Source organism: Protopterus annectens, chromosome 5.part0 (genome assembly GCF_019279795.1).
Source record: "Protopterus annectens isolate FY-2018-M chromosome 5.part0, PAN1.0, whole genome shotgun sequence".
Lineage (NCBI taxonomy): Eukaryota > Metazoa > Chordata > Ceratodontiformes > Protopteridae > Protopterus > Protopterus annectens.
In genome coordinates this window covers 770,523,651-770,550,066 of record NC_056735.1, presented here as the reverse complement: position 1 = coordinate 770,550,066, position 26,416 = coordinate 770,523,651, and the positions used below count along the sequence as shown (strand labels likewise).

At 43.3% G+C, this 26,416-nt stretch overlaps 1 protein-coding gene across 3 annotated transcripts in view; it reads right to left on the bottom strand.

Moving 5' to 3' along the window:
• Positions 1 to 26,416, bottom strand: part of ATM (ATM serine/threonine kinase) — a 3,174,581-nt gene that overhangs the window by 2,138,042 nt on the left and 1,010,123 nt on the right. For all 3 annotated transcript variants that reach the window (XM_044072618.1, XM_044072619.1, XM_044072620.1), the window contains 2 exons: positions 21,299 to 21,374; positions 384 to 520 (listed from right to left, as the gene is read on the bottom strand). In XM_044072618.1, coding sequence (XP_043928553.1) covers positions 384 to 520; positions 21,299 to 21,374 — 213 coding nt within the window. The remainder of the gene's footprint in view (positions 1 to 383; positions 521 to 21,298; positions 21,375 to 26,416) is intronic.

The following is a 26,416-nucleotide window of genomic DNA, read 5'->3' as shown; positions in this document are numbered from 1 at the left end:
ACAGACAAGTGCACTGATCCTAACCTTACTGTACGAAAAGCACATCTCCTTTGATGGTCAAGGACTACACTACACGTTATGGTGTGAGGATTTATGCACACCTTGGAAGAACTGCATTCTTCTTTTAAAGCATAGTGGAGGCCCATTGTACTGTAAAGCTTGAAGCTTTGTGCAGACCTGAAGAGTGAAAGATAGAACATTGCACCAAATATTGCTATTCAGGTAGCAGCCTTTTTTTGCACGTGTGAGAGGTGTCCACTAAACATTATGGGGGGGAAAACAAGCAACCACATTTAGAAAAGAACACCACTTTCAAAAACTTAGTTGTATTCAACACAAACTGAATAATGATGTAAACTGAAATATGAATGATATTTTCATACCTTTTTATGGACACAGCAGCAAGCATGCGAACTTGATGACTACTATCAGTAAGAAATAGAGGAAAAGCATCGCTAATAAGTACATCTTCATCCTTATCTCTATCATGAAGTATGGCCCATTTACAATAAGGATCCACCTAGAAAAAGAGTGCAGCTTATCAGTTTACAAAACCAGTTTCAAAATACCAAATAGCAGATTCATTCTTATATAAGTTGCTCAGTTCAGAAGACCCTCTTGATTAGACTTACTGTATTTATGTTGTCCACCAACTATCATTATTTGCCAGAAGTTCACACACTGTAGCATGGATGCACTCATTTGACAACGCACTATATAAGCATTTCCATCCCCAAACATGCCAATTCACCTTCTCACTACCAGTGAGTACATGCTGGCAAAAGAACAGCAATGATTTGTTATATCCCAACTACTAAAAAGTGATGTGCAAAAGTATACACATGACCACATTACAGGAGCTGAACCAAAGGCCAGGCAGACTCTCCACTTGCTGTGGGACAAAGAACAGGTACCATGACGGATCACAGAAAATTCTCTTCATACACCAACCAAGAGATCATATGTGTTTTCTAAGAATGAGGATGGCATAAATCCCAAGCATTATATCTGACTTCCAGGGAAGACCAGCCAAAAGAGGCCTGACTCTGCAGTTGTGGAAAGGATGCCAGAGAAAGCGGAGCAACAAAATGTAGTTATCAAGCTTTCTACTGGCAAGACAAAGCATAAGAAGTAACTGTTCCTAAAGACAGGCAGACCTGACAGCAGCCACGGCCACTGGGTCACACCTCCCAATGCAACAAAGAACATAAACACCCACCCTCCTGGGAAGAAATGGCAACTGTGGACCCCCCTCCTTGTGAATCAGGAGACAACCCACTAACAGAACAACTGCATTAGGGCTGCAATAAGCACCACCCCAAGATGGATATACCCCTCCCAATACCTATTCAGGAATCCAGACCACCTTCTCTTGAGAAGCAGTAAAGAAAAGAGCAACTCCTCATATACGACGGGTAAGGCATCCAGCCCCTGTATATTCAAAGAACTGGGACTTTTAGGAAGAGGTAGACAGTACAGTTTTGTACCTACCATAAATGTAGATGTCCGATAGGTATGCATCTGCAGTCATAACATATGGGTTGTCCTGCCTCAGGCAGCCCTTCGGTCGGCCGGATTCCAAAGTCTGGGTCTGGCCTCGGCTGATGTCGCACTTCACCCGACGTCATAGCTCCTGGGGTATAAAGGCATCAGCCGACGCCATTTTCCTCAGTGTTTCTTGCCCCAGATGCCAGGTGCCCTCTAGGAAGGCTAAATTTGGATAAAAGTAGAAAATTCCAAACAGTAGAAATCAAAAAGTATATATACATATATACATACAAACAAATACACCATAATAGATTCCCCCAACTAGCTAAGAGAGGGGTAAGTACCCTAGGAATACCACAGAGGGGAAGGAGGATGGGTAATCCTGACTGCAGATGCATACCTATCGGACATCTACATTTATGGTAGGTACAAAACTGTACTATGTCCTTAAAGGATGCATCTGCAGTCATAACATATGGGTGGAATACCATAGCCAAACTGGGGGAGGAGGCACTAAGATAATGATGGTGTAGTTAAGATCCCTTGTAAAACTGCAGTTGCAAAACCTGCTCGGGATCTGGAGTATAAAGGAAGATTGTAATGCTTGGCAAATGCATGCACGGAGCTCCAAGTAGCAGCTTCTAAAATGTCTTTGGTAGCCACTCCTCATAGGAAAGCTGTAGTGGTGGCTGTAGCTCTTGTGGAGTGAGGCCTGATATTTTCAGGAGTTGTCTTTCCATGAAAAGAGTAACAGAATCGAATGCAATTTCCTATCCATTTTGAAATTGTCTGTTTGGAAATTGCTTTTCCTTGCACTCCTGTTGCATATGCTACCAGAAGCTGGTCAGTTTTTCTGTTGGTCTTAGTTCTGTCCAGATAGTAGCGCAGTTGTCTGTGTACATCCAAGGTGTGCAGTAGTTTTTCCCCCCTGTTCTGTGGGTTAGGGAAGAACGCAGGTAAATGAATAGCTTGGTTCAAGGATACTCTGGATACCACCTTTGGCATGAAAGTAGGATTGGTTCTCAGAGACACTCTATCCTGGTGAAAGATAAGGAAAGGCTGCACTGCCATTAAGGCCTGTAACTCGGATACCCTTCTTGCTGAAGTGATTGCTAGAAGGAAGGCAGTTTTCCAAGATAAGAACTGCAAGTCTGCTGATGCTGCTGGTTGAAAAGGGGGAAGTGTTAATTTTTCCAGCAAAAAATTGAGATCCCATGCAGGCAGAGGTGGTTTCCTTGGAGGTTTTACATTTTTGATCCCTCTTAGAAATTGTCTGAGGAGAAGTTGAGAGAAGATAGTAGGATCCATGTTGTACTCTGCTGAAATTGCTGAAGCATGAATCTTAATGGAAGAATAGGACAGGCCATTGTGGAACAGTTCTGCTAAGTATTCTAGGATGTGTGCTAGGTTTGCCAGTGTGACATTTGTTCCCTTTGATGCACTCCAAATGAGGAATCTCTTCCATTTGGCTGAGTATGTTTTCCTTGTGGAGGGTCTGAGAGCCTCCAGGAGAATGTCCTTGACCCTCTGAGATAAAACAGGTTGGTTTTGCTTTATGCAATTTTCCAGGCAGTTAGCTGCAGTGTTTTCAAGTTTGGATGCAGGGTCTTGTAGTTGTTCTGAGTTAGAAGTAAAGGCCATAGAGGTAGAGGCCATGAGTTTGTCCGAGACATGCTTCTCAGTAGCGGGTACCAATGCTGCCTTGGCCAGTCTGGAGCAATCAGAATTACCTTTGGCTGTTCCTCCCTGATCTTCAGTAGAACTTTGTACATCAATGGGAGAGGTGGAAAGGCATAAACTGTCAGGTCCTTCCAGCTGAAAGAAAGGGAGTCCACCCTCCAGGCTTGTGGGTGGTATTCTCTTGAGCAGAATTTCTTCAGTTGGTGGTTGAGTGGGGAGGCGAACAGGTCTATCTCTGGCATTCCCCATGTCTTTGTTATGGTTTTGAAGATGTCTGGATGCAGCATCCATTCGTGAGCATCCGTGGTAGTTCTGCTTAATCTGTCTGCTAGTGAATTTTCTTTTCCTGGTACGAATCTGGCCTGCAGTTGAATGTTGAGATTCAGGCCTAGGTTCCACAGATCCATTGCCATCCGACATAGAGGGTAGGAATGCGTGCCTCCCTGTTTGTTGATGTACCACATGACTGTGGTATTGTCCGTCCTTATCAGCAGGTGTCCTTGCTGGAGGAATGATTTGAATGCCTCAATTGCATGCTTCACTGCCAGCATCTCCTTTAGATTTATGTGTAGATTCAGCTGGTCTTGGGACCATAGGCCTTGGATACACTTGTCTTCCATGTGTGCCCCCCAGCCTAGGTCTGAGGCGTCCGTGGTGATGGTCTGCCTTGGTTGTGGTTTGTGGAAAGGCAACCCTCTGTTGGTCTGGCAGGCCTGAGCCCACCACAGGAATTCTTGTTTCAGGCATGGAATGATTGGTATCATGGTTTCCAGACTGTGTCTGTGTTGAGACCATACATTCCTTAGGTACCACTGTAATTTTCTCATATGCAGTCTGGCATGTGGGATCAAGATTATGCAGGATGCCATGTAACCTAGGGCCTGCAGGACTTTCCATGCAGTAAGCTGAGTTTGTCTTGTCAATGCCATGAAGTAAACTGGAAGTTGCTTTTGTTTTTCTTCTGTGAGAAAAGCCATCTGAGTTATTGTGTCCAGTTCTGCACCCAAAAATGTTATCCTTTGGGATGGCACTAGTCTTGACTTCTGTATGTTGACTGTGTATCCCAAGGCTTGCAGCTGTTGTATGACATGACATAGGTCAAATCCTTTATTATTTTTGTCTTGTTGTCCGCTTGTATTAGGCAGTCGTCCAGGTATGGGTAGATTTGAATTCCCTGAAGCCTGCAATGTGCAATTACTGATGCCAGGCATTTCGTGAATACTCTGGGCGCAGTAGATAAGCCAAAGGGCAATGCTGAGAATTGATAATGCTCTGATCCTGCAAGAAATCTGAGGTGTCTTCTGCAATCTGGTCGTATGGGGACGTGCAGGTATGCCTCCTTGAGATCTAGAGACACCAGCCAAGACTCCTTGCCCAACATGGGAAGAAGTTGCTGTAGGGTCAGCATCTTGAATTTTGGTACAATGAGATATGTGTTCAGTGCGGACAAGTCGAGAATAGGCCTCCATTGAGTTTCTTTTCTTGGTACAAGGAATAGTCTGGAGTAAAATCCTTGGCCTTGTTCCATAGATGGTACCTTTTCAATTGCTCTCATCCTTAGTAAGTTGATGATTTGTTTTAGAGCCTCTGACTTCTGGCTTGATGGAAGGTTTGGCATTCCTCTCTTTTTTGGTAAAGTGTGGAAGTGAAACCTGTAGCCTTTGTCTATTGTTTGCAAAGTCCATTTGTCTCCTGTAATGCAATGCCAGTTTTTTGAAAATAAAGCTAACTTTCCGCCCAAGGGTGCTTCCAGTTGTTCCCTGGTAGGCGGAATCAGAGCCAAGTCATTGTGTCTGTCCTGTGGAAGTGGTTGCAGTCATAGCTGTGGCGGCACTCCTCTGGTTGTCAGGTTGCCACTGACGGCCCCTGTAGGCACTCCTTGATTGACCTCTGCCTCTTGGGCGTCTATTTCTGCCTCTCTGTGCTCTGGAGGTGTCTGGAAAGGACCAATTCTTTGAAGGCCAATTTCTGCTGAACCTCGGAGGTTGGACCTGCAGAAAATCCTTGACTGTTTGCACATATTTTGCTTTTTCTTCCACTTTCTTTAGAACCTCCTGTGCAGGGGAGCCAAATAAACTTTGTTTCTCCATAGGGGCATCTAGGAGTTTTGACTTAACATGGTCTGGCAAGGATTGCTCGTTTAGTCAGGCATGCCTTCGAATCACTGCTCCAGTCATAGCTGATCTAAATGAAGCCTCCAGTGCATCATAGCCACATTTTAAGAAATGATTACTGACCTGCTGTGAGTTGTGTACCAAATCCTGAAGGGACTTACGGTCTAAAGGTTCAGGAGAGGAAAGCTTTTTATTCAGCTGGTCTAACAAAAATTCCTGGTACTGTATCATGTGAAATTGACAGTTTAAAGCCCTAGCAGAAAGAGTAGCAGATGTATAATCCTTTTTACCCCATCTCTCTAATGCTCTTGATTCTCTTTCAGAGGGTAGGGGGTTTTTGGCAGAGGCAGCTGCAACATCCTTAGGGCCCTGAGAAATGGTTTCTGGGTCTGCAGCGTGAGCCTTATACAAGTGGAAGTGAGAATCCGGGACCCTGTAATATCTGTCAGGTTTGGCAGGGGCCGGGGGAAGAGAATCAGGGGCAGAACTGGCATCATTGTATGCATCATCAACAACTGATAGTACAGGTGGTATGGCTAAAGGCCTATGCTGTGGTAAGTGTAAAAAAGTCCTTAGCCTTTTCCTTGAATCAGAAAAATCCTGACCCTGCCATTGGAAGTGTTCCCTCATTGAGTGTAGAGTTTCCCCAAATGAAAATTCTTCTGGGGGGTAGGCAGAAGGAATGGAGTCTTCTGCATCCGAATCCTCATAAGGTGAGTATGGTCCTTCCTGATGGTCTGATAACTCTGATCCATCCGAGGAATAGTCAGAGGAGAGAGGTTCAGGGGGTTCAGTCCTAGGCCTTTTTTCAGGAGGAGGTTGTGAGGCCCTGTCTGGGTGAGGTTGGGATCCCCTGATCAGAGAAATAAGGTCCTCAGCAAGGCTGAGAATCTGAGAACTTGAGGAAGGTCTGTGAGAGGGAGCTTTAGTAGGTAAGGCCTTGGAAAGTTTAGCTGCCTTAGCCCTGGAGAAAGCCTTAATAGACATAGAAGCAGGGGGTCTAGCTGCCCCACGTGCAGGAGTAGAGATGTCCAACGGAATGGTGTCGGACAATTCCTGTGTGCCTGCTTCTTCGGTATGAATTTCTGTAGCCGACTCAGCCAGGGCCTGTGAGGCCTCGGTTGTCGGAGGCATGCTTTCGGCCGAAGGAAGAACTGAGGACTCGGTTTCAGCCGAAACTGAGACACTTGCGATAGGCCTAACCGTGGTTTCAGCCGAAACTGCGGGCCGCGAGTGTCGGTCCTTTTCCTTGCGTTTTTTGGCTAAAAGTGTAGTTGGAGTCTCCGACGGCATTTTATATGCAAAAGCGGGACCAAAAAACTCTTCAGCAAACTCCGACCGACGTCTAAGTGTCCGTCGGTTGAAGGAAGCACAGGCTAAACAAGCTGATACGTCGTGGTCTGGGCCTAAGCAAGGAAGGCAGTAAGAGTGGAAATCCTTATGAGGTATTTGTTTCCCACAAGTTAAACAATTATTTACTTTGTCTGACATCGGCTGAGGCAAGAAAGAGTCCCCAACGGGGTACTTAGCTTTTTTAGAAGTCTTCGGTAGCTGAAATCTCTGGATCTGACCGACCGGCACTTGCAAACAGCTTCTGCTTCGGGCACCGCGCGGCAAGAAAGACTGAGGAAAATGGTGTCAGCTGATGCCTTTATACCCCAGGAGCTATGACGTCGGGTGAAGTGCGACATCAGCCGAGGCCAGACCCAGACTTTGGAATCCGGCCGACCGAAGGGCTGCCTGAGGCAGGACAACCCATATGTTATGACTGCAGATGCATCCTTGAAGGACATCTGCTAAACATTAAGAATAATGCATGTGTGAATTATAACATTACCAAGTTGACAACCCAAACATACACAGATAAGTCCAGTGAACTGAAGTCACCTGAAGGTGAAGAACAGAATATTGCCCTCTCAAGTGGGGGGAGGGAATTTGCTTGACTACCTATAGCAAGATCTCAATCAACCCCCTTTAAGAAATACCAGCAGGTAAGTCCTTGGGGACCCAAAGTACCACCGCGCTGTAGTAACAGACATCCAGAACAACTGAATGTATGCAGGAAACCAGTCATGGCAATATGAATTATAAACCTGTCAATGCAGATAATCAGAAATAATTAAACATAACAGGAAGGCTTACCACTACCTCACACCTGTCATCCTCCAAACTATATACAGTCAAGAAGCTGGCTCAATCTAGAGAAAAAAGACGCAGGTCAGGCACAAAGAAGGAGCAGTAGCCACCTTGAAAAGGAAGGAATATCGCTGACCATACTTTGGGAAATTTACCAAAGTCACAAAGTGCCCAAAGTGGGGTTAAAAGTAGAATCAAATGCAACCTAGCATTGTAGAATGATTAACTGACTCAACTAGAAGACGAGAAACTCCAAACCAAAGAGGGAACAAGGCAAGAATTCCTCTAATTCTGCTTTACTGCCACAGACTCCACGTGGGCCAGCAGAGTAATCCAGGCTGCAGAGAGCTGAATAAGCGACTTTTCTTGATACTAAGTATATTTTTTGTTGCTTTCCACATCTGAATACCTAGCAACTGTATTTCGCCTGCCTTTCTGTTACATTGAAGCTGTTTTTACTGCATTTAACTTAATATTGCACTTGGAATCCTTGTTTGTTACTATTTGACTGTATTTGTAGCAAATTCTTCTGTGTAAGCTGTAGTAGCTGATTCATAGCATTTATAAGTGTTTGCTGTACCTGTTTCTGCCTGTTTTGTGAAAAAAAAAAAAAAGAAAAAATATCTCTTGTTTTTCCTGCTTTACTAGTTTAGTCCAGTTTCAGAGTTGCTGATTCCTGGGCTTTGGTTGTAGTTCCTGTGTACTGTTTCCTTGCCTTATTTGGGGGAAGGGAAGCTACCTTGCTTTCCTGCTTTACTAGTTTAGTCCAGTTTCAGAGTTGCTGATTCCTGGGCTTTGGTTGTAGTTCCTGTGTACTGTTTCCTTGCCTTATTTGGGGGAAGGGAAGCTACCTTGCTTACCAGTGGGAGTGGGAAGCATTGAGCTGCTTTTGTCCAGTTTTGTGAGGTTTCAGCCAGTAACTAGTAGTTTATTGGTCGTTTTCGGCCAGTTTCTAGCTTTTTCCAGACCCCTGGTATAAAACTTTCAGCTTGTACCTACTCAGCACAGACTCCACGTGGGCCAGCAGAGTAATCCAGGCTGCAGAGAGCTGAATAAGCGACTTTTCTTGATACTAAGTATATTTTTTGTTGCTTTCCACATCTGAATACCTAGCAACTGTATTTTGCCTGCCTTTCTGTTACATTGAAGCTGTTTTTCTGCATTTAACTTAATATTGCACTTGGAATCCTTGTTTGTTACTATTTGACTGTATTTGTAGCAAATTCTTCTGTGTAAGCTGTAGTAGCTGATTCATAGCATTTATAAGTGTTTGCTGTACCTGTTTCTGCCTGTTTTGTGAAAAAAAGAAAAAAAGAAAAAATATCTCTTGTTTTTCCTGCTTTACTAGTTTAGTCCAGTTTCAGAGTTGCTGATTCCTGGGCTTTGGTTGTAGTTCCTGTGTACTGTTTCCTTGCCTTATTTGGGGAAGGGAAGCTACCTTGCTTTCCTGCTTTACTAGTTTAGTCCAGTTTCAGAGTTGCTGATTCCTGGGCTTTGGTTGTAGTTCCTGTGTACTGTTTCCTTGCCTTCTTTGGGGGAAGGGAAGCGACCTTGCTTACCAGTGGGAGTGGGAAGCATTGAGCTGCCTTTGGTCCAGTTTGGTGAGGTTTCAGCCAGTAACTAGTAGTTTATTGGTCGCTTTGGGCCAGTTTCTAGCTTTTCCAGCCCCTGGTATAAAGCAGCGCTAACGCCATTGCTAGCGATTTAGAGCGATTTGGCGCGGAGCTGCCACTGTTGCACACTAGGGCAGTGCCGGTTATGCAGGTTTAACCTATTCGCTACCTAAAGTCCACTCTTCAAATTTTCCCTTAAAACTACCTTCCTCGAACTATACTACTGATCAAATCAGCGTATCCTATAACTAAAAGATCAACTCTACTTGACTCCAAGTAGACTATTCTCTATCTATTAAACCTAGCACTTGCTCCTACAGTACTTATTACCTTGATACGGCACTCTTGTCATAGATAGTACCCCAAAGGCAACCCCATTTCTCGGTCACCCACGTCCCGGAATCTTTTTTAAAGTTTTTCGTCTACCCTTCTAGCATGTCGAGGGATCAGTTGCTAGTGTCCTCTCCTGCTCAGCTGGTGAACCTGGGAATATTGAGGCAATGTTTCAATTGCCTCATGTACCTGAACAACCCTTTCCTCCTCCCACAAAACACAAATACATGCGAGATGCAACTATACGGCCAAACTGGAGGCTGAGCTCTCTCAACATAGGACTGGCAAGACCAGTCAGGAGGAGAAGGTTACCACACACACTATAGACCCAGTTTCACATAGTACCATTACAACCTCAAATCATACACATAAACACACAAAGACATACTCGGAGGCTCTGATCAAAAATCTACCAAAACAGCAGAGGCCACCAAAGCAGACACCCAAACAACCACCACCTCAGAACACAACACCCGCAACACATAGACCTCACAGTCAGAGTGTCAAACAGTCACAGCCCTTAAGGCCAAACACAATGCCAGACACACTAGTCATTGGTGACTCCATAGTCAGACACACTGATGTCCCGCTCACCAGACTGAGTAAGGAGAAGGTCACAGTAAGCTGCCTGTCGGGCTAGAATCCGCCACATAACGCAAGCACTCAGGTCTCTCAACAGCAGGTACAAATATGACTCAGTCATTGTCCACGCTGGTGTAAACGACCTGAGACGATACACTCCTTGGACTACATGAAAGAGACATTGAGGAGCTCTCTGATTATGTAGCCCAGGCAGGTATGACCCTGACCTTGAGCAGTATCCTACCTTCACCAAGAATGATGCCACAATACAGAGATAAGATGATCAGCTTTAACAATTGGCTTAAACACTGGTGTCATTCAAAGGGATCAGTATCTGTCTGCCTGGGATGACATGCTGACAAGACAAGCCGCTGTTCGCAAGGGACGGCTTGCACCTGTCACCCTGGGATTCGGATATTGGCAAAGGCTCTTGCCACCCCATAGTGCCTTTTTAGGCAAGGCTCAAATTCTAAACCTACCACCCTAGAACACAAAAAGGAAAAAACTAAGGGTAATGCTGCTCAATGCCAGAAGTCTAAATCTCAAAATGCACGCACTCGAGGCCCTTCTCAGTATGGAGAACATCGATGTCTGTGCTGTGACAGAAACCTGGTTCAAGGCTCCTGAGAGCACCCCAGCGCTATCAGGTTTTACCTCATATCATGCCCGGCCCCAAAATCCGGACAATACCAAGAAAGGAGGGGTATCCATATTCATCAAGGACACCCACACCTCAAGACTGGTGGCAACGCACGATGCATCGGAGACCATCCAGGTGCAATTAACCATAGGCAAGACTGCTCTGCAAATTGTAGCATGTTACAGGCCACCCTCACAAACTCAGGAAACTCACATGGCCTTCCTGAAAACACTAGAGGGATAAATGTATCACCAAACACCATCATACTTGGAACTATTCGGCTACCTAAAGTCCACTCTTCAAATTTTCCCTTAAAACTACCTTCCTCGAACTATACTACTGATCAAATCAGCGTATCCTATAACTAAAAGATCAACTCTACTTGACTCCAAGTAGACTATTCTCTATCTATTAAACCTAGCACTTGCTCCTACAGTACTTATTACCTTGATACGGCACTCTTGTCATAGATAGTACCCCAAAAGGCAACCCCCATTTCTCGGTCACCCACGTCCCCGGAATCTTTTTAAAGTTTTTGTCTACCCTTCTAGCATGTCGAGGGATCAGTTGCTAGTGTCCTCTCCTGCTCAGCTGGTGAACCTGGGAATATTGAGGCAATGTTTCAATTGCCTCATGTACACAGACAACCCTTTCCTCCTCCCACAAAACACAAATACATGCGAGAGATGCAACTATACGGCCAAACTGGAGGCTGAGCTCTCTCAACATAGGACTGGCAAGACCAGTCAGGAGGAGAAGGTTACCACACACACTATAGACCCAGTTTCACATAGTACCATTACAACCTCAAATCATACACATAAACACACAAAGACATACTGAGGCTCTGATCAAAAATCTACCAAAACAGCAGCGGGCACCAAAGCAGACACCCAAACAACCACCACCTCAGAACACAACACCCAGAACACATAGACCTCACAGTCAGAGTGTCAAACAGTCACAGCCCTTAAGGCCAAACACAATGCCAGACACACTAGTCATTGGTGACTCCATAGTCAGACACACTGATGTCCCGCTCACCAGACTGAGTAAGGAGAAGGTCACAGTAAGCTGCCTGTCGGGCGCTAGAATCCGCCACATAACGCAAGCACTCAGGTCTCTCAACAGCAGGTACAAATATGACTCAGTCATTGTCCACGCTGGTGTAAACGACCTGAGACGCACTCCTTGGACTACATGAAAGAGACATTGAGGAGCTCTCTGATTATGTAGCCCAGGCAGGTATGACCCTGACCTTGAGCAGTATCCTACCTTCACCAAGAATGATGCCACAATACAGAGATAAGATGATCAGCTTTAACAATTGGCTTAAACACTGGTGTCATTCAAAGGGGATCCAGTATCTGTCTGCCTGGGATGACATGCTGGACAAGCCACGCTGCTTCTAAGGGACGGCTTGCACCTGTCACCCTGGGATTCCGGATATTGGCAAAGGCTCTTGCCACCCCCATAGTGCCTTTTTAGGCAAGGCTCAAATTCTAAACCTACCACCCTAGAACACAAAAAGGAAAAAAACTAAGGGTAATGCTGCTCAATGCCAGAAGTCTAAATCTCAAAATGCACGCACTCGAGGCCCTTCTCAGTATGGAGAACATCGATGTCTGTGCTGTGACAGAAACCTGGTTCAAGGCTCCTGAGAGCACCCCAGCGCTATCAGGTTTTACCTCATATCATGCGTTCCGCCCCAAAATCCGGACAATACCAAGAAAGGAGGGGGGGGTATCCATATTCATCAAGGACACCCACACCTCAAGACTGGTGGCAACGCACGATGCATCGGAGACCATCCAGGTGCAATTAACCATAGGCAAGACTGCTCTGCAAATTGTAGCATGTTACAGGCCACCCTCACAAACTCAGGAAACTCACATGGCCTTCCTGAAAACACTAGAGGGGATAAATGTATCACCAAACACCATCATACTAGGTGACTTCAATTACCCTAATATAGACTGGGAACACTACTCAAGCCCAAACACCCTAGCCCAAAAGTTCCTGGAATTCATAAACTCAAATGCCATGGAACAACTAGTCACCATCCCCACAAGAGGAGATAACATACTTGATCTCATCATCACAAACATGGGAGCACAATGTTCAACACCGAAGGTATACCCCTCACTGGTGAGATCAGATCACAAACTAATCTCGCTGGAGGTCCTCATCCCACCCCCACCTGAAATAAAAATGACCACAGTAAAGAACTTCTCAAAAGCCGACTTCACACTTCTAAAGACTAGTGTGGTCTCCTTTCAGGCCCCGAGCAGCGGAAAACAATACTCAAGCCGCTGAATCACTTACAAACGCCTTCTACCAGCACCTGCAGGACTGCATGGATAAGGCAATCCCAAGCAAAACAAAGACTCTTTGTACCAAAGGCAAGCGTCCAGTCTGGTGGACCCCAGCCATAAACAAACTCTACAACAAAAGGAGGAAGCTACTACAAGATAGAGCAAAATCCTTAAAAGGTAAGACACCCTTGATCACTATAAGTAAAAACTAAGAGCTCTCATAAAATCATCCAAAGCAAATTTGAGAGAAAAATAGCTAAAGACTCAAAAGACAATCATAAGGCCTTCTTTAGCTATGTTAGAAACCTAGGAGGAAACTCCCAGATATGCTCAGAACTAGTTCAAAATGATGTGAAGATTACTGATCCTACAGACATTGCCAACATACTGGCTGACAGGTTCAGTGCAAACTTCTCCCCTCCCCAAAAGGAGAGATATCTATACCAAATGAGTGCAGCCCCCAAACATCTCCAGCCCAAGTGATAACTGCTCTCTCCAAAGCAAAAACACAGCATCCATGGGACCCGATGGTGTCCCCGGCTGTGTGCTCCACGAACTCAATGAGGAATTAAACCCACAGCTAGGACAGCTGTTTAATCAAAGTCTTACCTCTGGATACATACCCAGGAGTGGCGCACTGCAACTGTGGTCCCACTTCACAAAGGCGGTGCCTCCACAGACCCTGGAAATTACCGCCCATTAGCTTGACAAGCCTTATCTGCAAAGCCATGGAGAGGATCATAATGGACCTCATAAATAAAGACATAGGAATTTGCAGACTTTGGATCCAACCCAGTTTGGCTTTGTCAAAGGCAGATCATGCCTTTTAAACTTGGTTGACTTTTTCAAACAGTCACCAAAGCCATTGATGAGGAAAGGCAGTCCATACAGCCTACCTCGATCTGGCTAAGGCCTTCGATACAATACCCCACTCGGGTATCATTGAAAACTCATCAGCTTAAATGTTAACCCATACATCACAAGATGGGTTGCAAACTGGCTGAGTGACAGAACCCACAGGGTCAGAGTTGCTGGCGCCATGTCAGACTCAAAGCCTGTCACAAGTGGTGTCCCACAGGGCTCAGTCCTGGGCCCACTCTTGTTTGGCATCTACTTTTCCAAGTACAAGCAAACACAGGAGGGTTATGGCTGACAAAGTTTGCAGATGACTGCAAACTGGCCATAGTAGAAAACACAGCTGACACAGATATCCTTCAGAAGGGTCTCACAGAAACGGATAACTGGTGCCAGAGCCACGGCCTAAAGTTAAATGCCAAAAAAATGCATAGTCATACCCTTCGGGAAAAACAAGGTTACCCCTAGCTACCAAATAGGTGGCAATCCACTGAGCACAGAAGAAGTTATCAGGGACCTGGGGACCCAGGTTGATAGTAGTCTGTCATTCGACACCCATGTAGCTAAAGTAGTTAGGAAGTCCTTCTACATTGCCCACCTTATCATGAAGGGATTCTCATCTAGATCAAGGGAGGTCATAGTCTCCCTTTACTCATCACTCATCAGACCAATGATTGAGTACAATGCCCCATTCGAATGTATCTGACCCGACACTTGCAGCAGCTGGAGAGGCCACAAAGTTCCTCACCAAAAGGATAAAGGGTCTCAAAAATCTGTCCTATGCTGCCCGACTGAAAGAACTCCAGCTCTATTCAGTCGCCACCGCTTGCTCAGAGGTGACCTTTGCCTAACATACAAGGCCATGTCAAACCCAGATTTGATGAATATGCTTCACCTCAAAAATCTAGATCCATCAGAGCCACAAGGGCGGGAGACTTAAACCTCGACACGGCTATTAATAGGACGTGCTGGAGAGATAGATTCATCACCCAAAGACTCCCTATGCTGTGGAACAAAATCCCGGTACATGTGAGGCAGAGCACCTCGCTGGCCTTGTTCAAGAGAAATCTCGACCAATGGATGGGAGATCGCAGATATACCCCAGGAATTACCTCAGTGTCACTGCTCGACAGAGGCACAGCAAAATAATGGGTATAGTTCCCCATACTAAAGGGGTGGTGTAAGCCACAAAACAATGGGCTAGGCTTATAAATGCCCTCGGGCAGATAGCCTAGTATGAACCTATGAACCTATGAACCTAATAAGAATAGGAGAGAGGTTTGATCCCATCAAGAAGTAGAAAGAATTCATCTCCCAAGTTCTTAACCCCTGAATATCTAATTTTGCTCCATATCCAAGAACCAGCACGTCTCCTAGAGGACTGAAATGGAAGCACTGATGCACTGACCACCGGACCTCACTCAGACTAATAAGAAATGTGGTGGAAGCAAAGTTTTATAATAGCTTTGCAAAACAGAAAGGGGTCCCCCCTGCAAAGTTCTGAAACCCCAAACAGAAATATTTTATGAATTACCTACTGAGTAAAGACAAAAAAAGTCCAAGCAACACACTCTTCATGACCAAGAGGCCACCCAACAAGTCCGAAGAAATTAAGAAGGTCTAACAGAGCCATTCTGTGTACAACACATCATCTGACAAGAGACAATGGGACTTGAGAAAGAAAATCCAACATTGGATTCAGCAGGGCTTCCTCTACAAATGGGCCTCAGCACTGTGCCAATTGTCATGGGGTTCAAATGCATAGACAAGCCCACTCTGCTTCAAGAACCACAGTCAATATATAATTCAGCAGTACGGTAGCACCCAATGGAAGGGAGCAACATTCAAAGCAGCAAAATTCGCAATACCATTGTCTGGGATTCAGCGTACACCTGCACTCACTGCATGTGTATGAAGTTTCTATATTTCTCCATGTCAGGATGGGCTTCCATTAGGTGCCACTGTTTCATATGGTGTGTGTGTATATATACGTACACACATGTCCGTGGATATAGATTGAGTACTTACTCTTGTCCCTATAAGACGGCTCACGGCTGAAAATTGTCCAGAAATCAACCTGCTTAACTGGTTAACAAGTTAAGAAATGAGAACTAAATAAAAACTGCCAGGACCACAAAAGAACCCAGTTTGTGCTTGCATATAGGATGACAAAGCAGGAGACAAAGGTCCTCTATAAAATGAACTTGGCATGAAAAGCACAAACTCCCAAACTGCCCTCATTTATTTTATTATATTTTTATTTTATTATAAGTGGGTAAGCTCACTGGACACAAGTGTCCTTTTGCAGAGTCAGCTCAAGAAGACTGCATTAGTTTCTACAACATGTTAAGGTATATTACCATTTTATAAATAAGATTGTTTATGTTTGTGAAGATGGCAATAATAAAGTTAGTGATTTTATAAATATGTTGACTACAAACTCATAAGACTTGAAATTCACATTTAAATTGAATTACAGTGTAGTAAAATAGTTTATTTTAAATGTTACACTATATGCTACACCTAGCACATAGGTAGGTCCTAGGCTATTAGCCCTACGGCCTATATAAGCCTAGCCAAAAAGGTATCCACATTGGTGGGACATAGACTGTATAGGACAACCTACTGTCTCAAATATATTGCTCCATTTTTCAAGGTGTCACCCAATGCATACTAAAATCTAACCTATGGTGCATTGGTAAGAATTAGGAGACGTTGTAATAGTTGGGAAGAATTTTTTGATGGAGACTGATGCATTACTTTTAAATTGTGGGTATAATGTTAATAAAGTTAGAAACAGTTTTAATAAAGTTTTAAGTCTAGATCATGAATAAATATTGGGACGAAATATTAGAAAGTGTTCTTCTGATCAGAAATATAGTAAATGGTTGGAATTTAATGCCAAGTTGTTTTTGGTTACATTTGCTGACATTTTAAATGATTGAAGGAATGTTGGAAATATACTGTGAATGGTGTTTATTTAAGCAGTTTGTTTCTAACATTGTTTTCAGTAGCATAAAAGCCAGGCAAAAAATATTAAAAGATTATTTATTACATAGTCATTACGTTGAAAAAAATAATATAAATATTAATTATGCTTTGACAGTCACGGGTACATTACCAAGGCAACTGTCACAGTTGTTGTACAGTGACAAGAAAATTTGGAACAAAATAATAGAAAATATTGTACGGTTAAACAAATTTTAATTGTAATACATCATTAGTTGTATGCCAAGGCATAAATGGGACTTGGTTTATATAGGTCAGACATATAGGAAATTTAAGATAGGACTACAGGAGCATATTAGGGCTATCAAAAGTAAAAAAAGAAACTAGCCCAATGAATGAGCATTTTTTGCAGCCATATCAAAGTGATAGTACAATGCTAAAAGCTACAATATTACAGCATGTTACTCTTGGTGATTAGAAAAAAAAAGGATATTAAACAGTATCTGTTGTATAAGGAGATACTGTTTATTTATTATTTGTTTGTTATTAAACAAGCTATCAGTATGCTACAACAAAATAGCAAAATTCGCCACAAACTCCTCCTACCGCAACCACCACTGGCAGGCCCTAAAACAGCTTTCCTGGCTTGGAATTCCCTAACACCTTAGCTCCAAACCAACGTCTTCCAGCTCACCAAATACTGTGCCAACTTGACAAAACTCCAGCCTTACAAAACCTGATCATCCTCTACTCCAATAACCAAGAACATAGATCCACTAACAAGGCACTAATCGCAATCTCCAAAAGCCATTACAGCTCTGGTGACTCCCTGTATTCTAGCAACATTGCCAAGACTTGGAACTCCCTACCACTACAAATGAGTGTGCAACCTAATAAAACCATCTTCAAAAAACAGCTTATTTTCCACCTAAACAACTCTTGGACATGCAACTGCCTAGCACCTGGCTGACATTCTACCTCCTTTCCCCTATCCACTATCCAACCTCTTTAAAACTCCCACAGATGCACTATATACTATCACACTTTACTTACCAACTCACTGCTGCTTACTCCCCACTGCCCTATCTATACCCACTAACTCTCCCCTAGACCAAGTTGAAAAGCATTCTTTTAAAATGTCAATGCACCTCATATGAACTTGTCTATATTCTCCTCCTTTTTTAGTTTTTCCTTTCTTGTCTTATCTTCAGTACATCTTCAAGATTATCTGTATTAAACATACTGTATGAACAAGCAACGTATGTTACTACCGGCTACACATTTAATTGTATGTCTAAATCTCTATGCTTATGTAAATATCTTATGCAATCATATGTTATTGCCTGCTACATTTTTATAACTGAATGTGTAAATATCTTATGTATAGTATGTTAGCAAGTATTTTAGAGAGATTCTCCCCGGGCCTCCACTGACAATGAACAGCTCTGTCCAGTCGGACCTCCCCAGTAAACAAATGTAAAATAAATAAATAAATTTTGAAGTTTGGCACTTTGCAGCCCTATGGACTTGATGAATGTGCATGGAAAAGGGTTTTATGGTGATGGTTGCTTCAAGGATTACAGGTTTTTTTTAATCTTACCATTGGTTTGTTTTTAATCAATTTTGTATACAAGATACAGTGGTTGATTGAGTTTTTTATTCCACTGAAGGCATTAGCTAAGATACTACAGAGTATGCTTGTGTTTTAATATATATAATTTGAGCCTTTATGTCACTTAATTTAACCCAGGAACAGCTGTCTGGTTAAGCAACTTGCTCACAGAGTTACAGTAAGCAAATGGAAGCTAAAGGCATCAAACCCTGGACTATAGGGAGCAGCTTATTAAAAGCTCATGGCCTAAATCATCTGTACTAACTACCTACACTGGACAGCCTGTAAGCGGGAACCCAGAATGAACCTGGAACCAAATGTGGTTATCCAACTTGACTGCACCCAGGGCAGAACAGGGGAGTTTCCCCACAAAGGAAGCCTTGGGAATCCAAAGTAGGACAGTCCACTACAAGAAGATGCAGAGGGCATACGCTTTTTTATGTTTCAGCTATCATAGCATACACCTGGAGCCTCTATGGGAGGGAAATGATGTTTGGTCAGACTCTGATGAACTAACATCTAATATATTCTAAAGCATATTAATTATGAATAATAAAGCAAAGAGTTCCACTACTTATCTGCCCCACTACTACCAGAAGGAACAAGAACTTGACTTTATTAAGCTGTTACTCTCCCCCAAGTGTGAGGGGATTGTGGAAATGGGGATCTTTCCTTCCTCATGAGGAAATGCAGCTTTCAACCCTCAAAGTAATCTATTCCAGGCTGCACCATAGCTAGAAATCCATAAAGGGAAGCAGAAGATGGAAAGAAATTATCAGAAGACCGGAATTACCAAACAGATTTAACTCCAAAATCTGCAAATTACAAATGGGTGGCTCTCTTTCCACAATGAAACAGACTGATGCTCCACTAATTCAGCTCAAAAGTGGGCTACGATGAATTCTTCAACAGATGTATGGCCATTGCTAAGGCAGATGTTAAAAGGAGCTACTTAAAACTTGTGATTAAGTTACCCTACGGACTTCTTTTGTTTCCTGGAAGAATGAGATCATACAAAGTGAGGGGCACAAACCTCACAAGACGGAATGGGCCTGCTTTTTATTACACAAGTTTTGCAAACTCCATCCAAAACATTTTCTCCTACTGAAGGCACTGTCTAACACAAAGGTCCTCTCAGTTCATCCCCAAATGTGGACTGCAGCTAAGCCATTCTGTGTAGCCACACAGCACATTTTTTTGCATCTCAATCACATAAAGAACAGCATCAAAAAAGAAGCAGACCAAGTGGTGGGAAACACAAGCTGTCAATTATATAGTTAAAGGTACAATGTCCCTGATTCCTAGCATCAAAGATGGCCTCAACTACTCACAATAGCAATATGCTTTTTATTACACAAGTTTTGCAAACTCCATCCAAAACATTTTCTCCTACTGAAGGCACTGTCTAACACAAAGGTCCTCTCAGTTCATCCCCAAATGTGGACTGCAGCTAAGCCATTCTGTGTAGCCACACAGTACATTTTTTTTCATCTCAATCACATAAAGAACAGCATCAAAAAAGAAGCAGACCAAGTGGTGGGAAACACAAGCTATCAATTATATAGTTAAAGGTACAATGTCCCTGATTCCTAGCATCAAAGATGGCCTCAACTACTCACAATAGCAATACTAGCAGGACAAAAAAGAACATGGACAGAATAGAAGCTCTCTGAAACCCAACACAGTAAAAGAATACACATAGCCAAACTTGTCCCAATGCTGTATCACTCTGCCATCAGCTTGGGGGGGGGGGGTGTACCATGGTCTCTGAGAACGTTAAAGGCTTATGACACCATTCCAAAGTCAGTGTTAGGATGCTTAGACAACATTTCACTCTAATCTGCAGAAGGCTGTTAAAAGGTACTGGCACTATTGGAGACTGCAGCAGCAAAGAGAGGAAGCCTCAAGCATCCAAGTTAGTATCTTCAAAAGGGAGCTCCTTGGGGGGGGGGGGGGACACAACTTAGGGGAGCCTAGAGGGAACCACCTCAGGCACAGCTTAGGATAAGGGCCATGATAAACCTCTTGTACCATATGGCTTCCGTGAAAGAGAGATTGCCCAAAGAGGAGTTTAAAGAACTTGGAGATCAAAGGCTTTTTTCGGTTGAACTCCAAATAATTCACTACCCAAATCAACCCCAGCCCACAAGTAGCCTGCTGGCGAGGAAACAGCAGGCTTTCCAACGGCTCCCTATTGAAATGTTGACTCTTGAAATGCCAGGTGATGAAATGATGAAAAGCCGAAAAAAAAAAAAGACAGAAAAACATAAGAGCGGATGTCGAAAATCTCTCTTCTCCTTAAAACTAATTGTTGAGGGAAATGGGGGGGGGGGCAAGGCCTCCTCTGCACCTCTCACACTCTAAACCCAAATCAAATGGGGGGTTTTGCCACCCACACCCCCCCCCCTAAGTAAATATATCAATTCTGAGATCGGTCTACATTGGAGGAAAGGGCATAATCCGGATAATGGCCAAGGGAATTCTTTCCCTTCGTGAAATCGGCCGTTCGCAGTTTTTGGATTTCAATATTACCAGATCAATTTTTAGTTATTTGACTAACTAAAGTTTCAATCTGGTAATAGAGACACTGTAAGGCCATGTTACTGGCTGCCAAAGAATCAATTATTGCAAAGTAGAAATTAAAATATATTCTCAGTGTAAAGGAAGTTCTGGATATTGTAAAGGAGATAAACTGGAGGTGGGATCTTTAGAAAACATAAGATGTCAATTTCACAAAAATAAAAGGAACTTGTGGGAAGAGCATACGCAGAATGTTTATGACTTAGGGGTGAGGTCTAAAAGAAGACAGAAACTGAGCAACTGGAGTGAATGAAAAATGTTAAGAAGAAAACATATGTATACTACATGGCTTTAACAACTGAAATAATGTATGTAAATTCATATTATAATTTTTTAACATATTTATTAAAATCATATTTAAAAAAATTATCAAAACAAACAGTTTGGAAAGCATGACTCACCTCAAGTAATACTCTCATGCATTTCAGTAACTCTGTTCTGACAAGTACTGTGCATCTGCCTTCTTTGCTTAAATGCCTAAAATGAAATTTAGTTATGAAAATAATCAACAAAGCTGTATGAAAACAAAGTTTCTTGTATATAATGAAAAATAAACAGTATCTGTTAGACAGCATGGTAAATCTCATCAAAAATGAAAACAAGTGGACAGCTTTAATGGTTGAAATCTCAGACAGTACTTTGCAAAACCTCTGCAGTAGATGTCACTGCTTAATCCCAAACAGAATATTTAATGGTCATTACTTAGATCATCTCACACAAATATGGCTATATGTCATCCTAATTAAAAATCAAGTATGACTGCTTGGCTTTTTCCACAGCGCCTTCTCATTTAAAAATGAAACCAACAATCCCAAGGAAAAAAGTAAAGATTAATCAAGCTTACACAATAACATTAGGCCTTTGACAGAAGTTCACACAGTAGACGTAAACTGCTTGACCTGTTGCCAAAGAAAATGAGACTCGAGTAATACTCCAACCGTTTTAATAAAACACACAAACTGATAAAAAATAAGTTAAGTGTTTTCATTCTATTTATATAAGGAAAGTACAGTTGTGTACACTTACCATAAATGTAGATGTTCGAGTGTATTCACTGTTGCAGTCATTACATTTGGGTTATCTGCTTTGCAGTAGCCCTCAGTCGGCCTGATTATCAAAGTCTTGGGTATTGTGTCAGTTGCTGTCCCTTCTTCCATGACGTCAGGTCATCAGGGGTATAAAACATGGAGCCGATGCCATTACATCAGTTTTTCTTGCCCCAGATGTCAGGTGCCTCCCTAATGGGTCCCAATCAAATCTATAAATTCAGGGATATACCTCCAACAAAAAAGCAAATACACCAAAAAGCTTTTTGAGCATAGTAAGTGAGAGAAGAGGTATAGCCAAAAGAAGAAAGGGGGCTAGAGGGAGGGTAACCAGGACTGCAACAGTGAATACATTCGAACATCTACATTTATGTTAACTGTACACAACTGTACTATGTTCTTCGTGTTTCACTGTTGCAGTCATTACATTTGGGTAGATTCCCAAAGCTAAGGTTGGGAGGAGGAATTTAACTAGAATTAGGACCAGCTATAAGGCCCTGCAAGACTGCAGTGTTGCAAAACCAGCTCTGGATTTAGAGAAAATTGGCAAATGATAATGCTTGGTGAAAGTATGTACAGAACTCCAGGTAGCAGCTTCTAGGATGTCCCTAGTAGGGATGCCCCTGAGAAAGGCTGTAGAGGTAGATGCAGCCCTGGTTGAATGGGGTCTGATGCCCTGTGGGATAGGTTTTCCATGCTGCTTATAGCAGAAAAGAATGCAGTGGCCTATCCATTTTGAAATAGTTTGTTTTGAAATGGCTTTCCCCTCTGTCCCTGCAGCAAATGCCACCAGCAGTTGTTCAGATTTCCTTTGAGGTTTAATCCTGCAAATAGAATCTATGTCTGCTGTCTGTGCACATCTAAAGAGTACAGTATCCATTCCCCTTTGTTCTGTGGGTTAGGAAAGAAGGTAGGCAAATGAATGGACTGATTAAGAGCCACACTGGATACCACCTTGGGCATGAAGGAGGGACTGGTTCTGATGGACACCCTGTCCGCATGAAAGATGATGAAAAGTTCCACTGCAATAAGGGCCTGTAATTCAGATACCCTTCTTGCAGAAGTGATAGCTAAAAGGAAAGCTGTTTTCCAATAAATAAATTTTTAATCTGCAGTAGTAGCTGGCTCGAAAGGAGGAAGAGTGAGTTTCTCCAAGACAAAGTTAAGATCCCAGGCTGGAGTTGGAGATCTCCTAGGTGGCCTTAAGATTTTGGTCTCTCTGAGGCACTGCTTGAGCAGTGGGTGAGAGAAGAGGGGAAGCTCCGTGCTATAATAAGCAGAAATGGCTGAGGCATGAATTTTGATGGAGGAAAAGGACAAGCCCTTATGAAGCATCTCAGTCAAGTACTGTAGAATCTGAGGGTAAATGGGTAAATTGGGCACTGCTGCGTTCATTCCTTGATATTGGTTCCAGGCATAAAATCTTTTCCATTTTGCAGCATAAGATTTTCTGGTACTGGGCCTCCTTGCCTCTAAAATGATATCCATCACTGATTTACTGAGGGATGGTAAAGGAGACATTACGTAATTAGCCAGGCTGCTAGGTTCAGGGTTTGCAGCTGAGGGTGCAGAATCTGGTTCTCCTGCTGAGACAACAGGGAAGGAGTCTGAGGTAAGTGCCATGGAGCCAAGCATGACACACTGCACAAGAGTGTGTACCAGTGCTGGCGAAGTCAGTCTGGTACAATTAAAATCGTCCTTGGCTTGTCCTATTTGATCTTTAGTAGTACTTTGGAGAGCAGAGGTAGTTGAGGAAAGGCATAAACTGATAGAGCATCCACTTTCCAAGCTAGCTTGTGGGGAATCCTTGTGCAAAATTTGTCTAATTGATGGTTCCGGGGTGGGAGGCAAACAGGTCTATATCTGGGCTCCCCCATTTGCTTGTCAACATGTTGAAAATCCTTGGATGCAGTTTCCAACCGTGTGGGTCCATGAGATTTCTGCTTAGTCCTTCTGCCAGTGTATTTAGTTTTCCTGGCATGAATTGAGCTTGCAGATTCACTTGATAGCTCAAGGATGTGTTCCACAATGCCATGGCTAGTCTACAGAGGGGGTAAGAATGAGTACCCCCCTGCTTGTTTATGTACCACATCACAGTGGTGTTGTCCGTCTTTGCCATTAGTTGTCCTGGAAGAATGTGGTCCTTGAAGGCTGTCAGAGCATTCTGTACAGCTAACATTTCCTTTTGATTTATGTCCAGGTGCATTTGACTTGGGTTCCATTTGCCCTGAATGCACTTCCCTGCCAGGTGAGCCCCCCCCCATGCATAGTCTGATGCATCTGTTGTTAAAATGTGGGCGGCAAGGGGTAGTGTGAATGGTAGTCCCCTGTTTTGGTGGCAGGCCTCTGCCCACCAAAGAAACTCTAGGTGTAGGCAAGGTATGATTGGAATCCTTCCTTATAGATCCTGTGAATGTTGACACCACAGGCTTTTGAGATACCATTGTAGTTTCCTCATATGCAGCCTTGCGTATGGAATTAGAAGAATGCAGGAGGCCATGAAACCCAAGGCTTGCAGAATTTGCTTTGCAGATAGCTGGGTTTTTGTGGCCACTTGTTTGAAGTAGGTTGTCAAATGAATCCATTTCTCTGGCGTGATGAAAGCCATCTGGGAAGCTGTATTCAAGCTTGCTCCCAGGAATGTAATTTGTTGACAGGATACCAGGTGTGATTTCTTTTCATTTATGGTGTACCCCAGACAAGTCTGTACCCTTTGAACAAAGGCCAGATGATTTAAAAGTATGTCCTTGCATTCTGCCTGAATTAGACAATCGTCCAGGTATGGGTATAGTTGAATATTTCTTTGCCTGCAAAATGCAATGACTGGAGCTAGGCACTTTGTGAATACCCTGGTCGCAGTAGATAAGCCAAAGGGCAGTGCACAGAACTGATAGTGCATGTAGCCTGCTTTGAAGCATAGGTATCGTCTGTAAGACTCCCTGACAGGGATGTGCAGGTATGCTTCTTTTAAGTCTAGTGTTGCTAACCATGCATCTTTGCCTAGCATAGGAAGCAGCTGGTGAAGCGTCAGCATTTTGAATTTTGGAATCACCAGAAAGGTGTTTAGAGTAGAAAGGTCCAGGATAGGCAACCGTGTATTGCCTTTTCTGGGTACTAGGAAAAGTCTCTAATAGAAACCTTGTACCTTTTCCTCTTCTGGTACCAACTGTGTAGCCTCCATGTTTAAGAAAGAGAGTACTTGATTTTGGGCCTCCGCCCACTGACTTGGGGGTAGATCTGGCCACCCGCTTGGAGTTGGTAATGTGTGGAAGTGAAATCTGTATCCTTGGGACACTATATTTAAAACACATTTGTCCTGGGTAATTGGTTCCCAGTTTTTGGCCTGCAGACCAATCTTTCCGCCTAAAGGAGCATTCAGTTGGGAAGTGCTTGGAAATTCTAAAAGCAAGTCACTGAAACAGTTTTCCATAAGGGGGAGTCTTACTACTCCCAGATTTGGGTGTGGAAAACCCCCAACTGCTTAGTTTTGTGTGTCCCTTGGGACTGAAACCTGGGGTTTCTGCTGTGTCTGGGTTTGGCTTGAGAAGACCTGGAAGGGGCCAGAAAGGACCACTTCTTAGAAGGCCGGTGCCTACTAAATCTAGGAGGCTGAACTTGTAAGATATCTTTGACAGTTTGCATAGATTTAGCTTTATCTTCCATCCTTTTAAGAACTTCCTCAGCCTTGTTGCCAAACAGGCGGTCCTGATTTAAGGGAGCATCCAACAATTTAGCTTTAACATGATCAGGCAAAGATTGCTCCTTAAGCCAAGCATGCCTTCTGAGCACAGACCCAGTAACAGCAGCCCTGCAAGAGGCCTCTAATGAATCAAATTCACATTGCAAAGTATGTTTTTCCAACCTGTTCAGCAGAATACATTAAATCTTGTAATTCTTTATGTTCAGCACGGTCAGGAATCAACATCATTTTCTGTTTAAGCAATCCAATAACATGTTGTTGATGCTTTAACATATGAAACTAGCAGTTTAAAGCCCTAGTGGCCAAGGTTGCAGAAGTGTAAACCTTCTTACCCCATCTATCCAGTGCCCTGGAGTCTCTATCGGGGGGGGGCAGGATTTTTAGCAGTAGAAGCCTTAATGCCCTTGGGTCCCTGTGAAATAGTCTCTGGATCCACAACAGGATTTTTAAAAGGAACTTGTGTGAATCAGGAACCCTGTAATATCTGTCAGGTTTTCTGGGAGCTGGAGGCAAAGAATCAGAAGCCAAACTAGATTCTGAAAAGGCATCATCAACAATGTCCAGTACAGGAGGTACAGCTAAAGGCCTATGCTGAAGCAGGAGTAAGAAATCCCTAAGCCTCTTCTATGAATCAGAAATATCCTGGCTTTCCCAGTGGAAATGTTCCCTTACAGTATGTAAGGTCTCACCAAAAGAAAAATCCTCTGGAGGGGAAGCAGAGGGAATAGAGTCCTCTGCATCAGAATTCTCATAAGTAGATAAGGGCAAATCCA